The sequence below is a fragment of the Triplophysa rosa genome, linkage group LG15 (genome assembly GCF_024868665.1).
Source record: "Triplophysa rosa linkage group LG15, Trosa_1v2, whole genome shotgun sequence".
NCBI lineage: Eukaryota > Metazoa > Chordata > Actinopteri > Cypriniformes > Nemacheilidae > Triplophysa > Triplophysa rosa.
In genome coordinates this window covers 313,329-315,457 of record NC_079904.1, presented here as the reverse complement: position 1 = coordinate 315,457, position 2,129 = coordinate 313,329, and the positions used below count along the sequence as shown (strand labels likewise).

The following is a 2,129-nucleotide window of genomic DNA, read 5'->3' as shown; positions in this document are numbered from 1 at the left end:
CTCTCTCTCTCTCTCTCTCTCTCTCTCTCTCTCTCTCTCTCTCTCTCTCTCTCTCTCTCTCTCTCTGTCTCTCTCTCTCTCTCTCTCTCTCTCTCTCTCTCTCTCTGTGTGTGTGTGTAGTGTGAATGTGTTTTGTGATCAGATCAGGGAGTTGAGTGTTGATCTGAACTCTGCTCCGCAGCAGAAGTTGAGCAGTAGAACCATCAGACGCAGCGTGAGTCGAGATGAACCAAAGTTCTTTACTGAAGCTATGGCCTGGATCACACAACAGAAGGTAAACAACACAACACACATTCTGTGTCACTGTTTGCTTGATGTGCATCCCTTCAGAGGAAACACACAAATATTGAGACGTCACGTATCACCTGAAGGCTGTCACACAGTATATGGAGATTTTCATGTTTGATTCCTCTCACTGAAAATACAAGTGTGAAACAGGAACCTGTCAGATGTGTAATGTGCAGATACATGGAGTATAAAAGCGAGATTAGAACCACGTCTGTGTGCTTTTAATGTCAGCTGTGATGTGTGATTTATAGTGTAATGTTGTCATTATGATCAAATAAAGATCAACCTTTTTGTGCTAAAATCCTGATCTGTTTCTTAGTCTCACATGTTGTGTGTAGCTTTCCAGAACATACTGAAGGATTAATATAATGATTAGATTGTGTTCAATTGAATTAATTGTTAATCGCGTGTGTGCGTGTGCAGCGGCTGATAGAGACCTCTCAATGGGGTGATGACTTGACAGCCATTGGACAGCAGATAGCCAATCACAGCGCGTTTCAGAGCTCCATGCAGAGAAGTGTTGAAGTGGATCGAGCTCGGGCTGAACTGGTGAGCACACACACACGCACGCACGCACACACACACGCACGCACGCACGCACGCACGCACGCACGCACGCACGCACACACACACACAGTTTATATATTTTGATGACAAAGATGAGCACATTCGCTGATAAGTTACAACAACAACAAAATATGGGTTAAATATGTATATATATATATATATATATAAATAAGAGTTAAAAATCATGTTTTTTTATTGTGCATTCCAATGAATATCAATCAAGCAGTTGGTTTGTTTTGATTTAAGCCATAATAACAAAAAAATACAGCTAACTAACACAATAAAACATGATTTTTTTTTAGTTATCTCATTTTGAAAATGAACTCTTCATATCATCAGTGATCTGATATGATGTGAATTTGTTGTGTTATTGTTGTAGATGAGAGGCAACGAGCAAACCCCAGATATAAGCAAATCTTACCTGAATAAACTGGAGCAGGAGTGGGACAGTCTGCAGGTGAGAGACACGTTCACATCAACTCAAAAACATGACAACTAAAGCTGTGTTTCACAGTTTCATTTGTGTGTCTTCAGAAAGCAGCGTATCAGCGGGGAAAGAACTTACACGACCTGCGTAACGTCATCGAGGACATATGCAATCAGATCATGTGGGTGAATGACAGAGAAGAAGAAGAGCTGGTGTTTGACTGGGCCGATAACAACATAGACGCATACATCCCGAAAAAAGAGGAGAGCTTTTCTGTAAGCACACACACACAGACAGCTCACACACACACAGACAACACACACAGACACGCGCACAGACACGCGCACACAGACGCGCACACGGACAGCGCGCACAGACACACGGACACGCACACAGACAGCACACACGGACACGCACACGGACACGCACACAGACAGCGCGCACAGACACACGGACACGCACACAGACAGCACACACGGACACGCACTCAGACACACACGCACTCAGACACACATGCGCACAGACACACACACGGACACAGACAGCACACACGGACACGCACTCAGACACACACGCGCACAGACAGCACACACAGATACGCACACAGACAGCACACACAGACACATGGACACGGACACAAACAGCACACACGGACACGCACACAGACAACACACACGGATACGCACACAGACCGCACACACAGACACATGGACACGGACACGCACACAGACAGCACACAGGCACACACGGACACGCACACAGACAGCACACACGGACACGTACACAGACACATGGACACGAACACGGACACGCACACAGACAGCACACACGGACACGCACACAGACA

The 2,129-nt window shown here is 45.7% G+C and overlaps 1 protein-coding gene across 3 annotated transcripts in view; it reads left to right on the top strand.

The window, feature by feature from the left end:
• Positions 1 to 2,129, top strand: part of wu:fi04e12 (Desmoplakin-B) — a 23,510-nt gene that overhangs the window by 4,092 nt on the left and 17,289 nt on the right. For 2 of the 3 annotated variants that reach the window (XM_057352352.1, XM_057352350.1), the window contains exons 4-7: positions 121 to 274; positions 712 to 837; positions 1,235 to 1,312; positions 1,390 to 1,557. In XM_057352352.1, coding sequence (XP_057208335.1) covers positions 121 to 274; positions 712 to 837; positions 1,235 to 1,312; positions 1,390 to 1,557 — 526 coding nt within the window. The remainder of the gene's footprint in view (positions 1 to 120; positions 275 to 711; positions 838 to 1,234; positions 1,313 to 1,389; positions 1,558 to 2,129) is intronic. The other variant, XM_057352351.1, reaches the window with a different exon arrangement.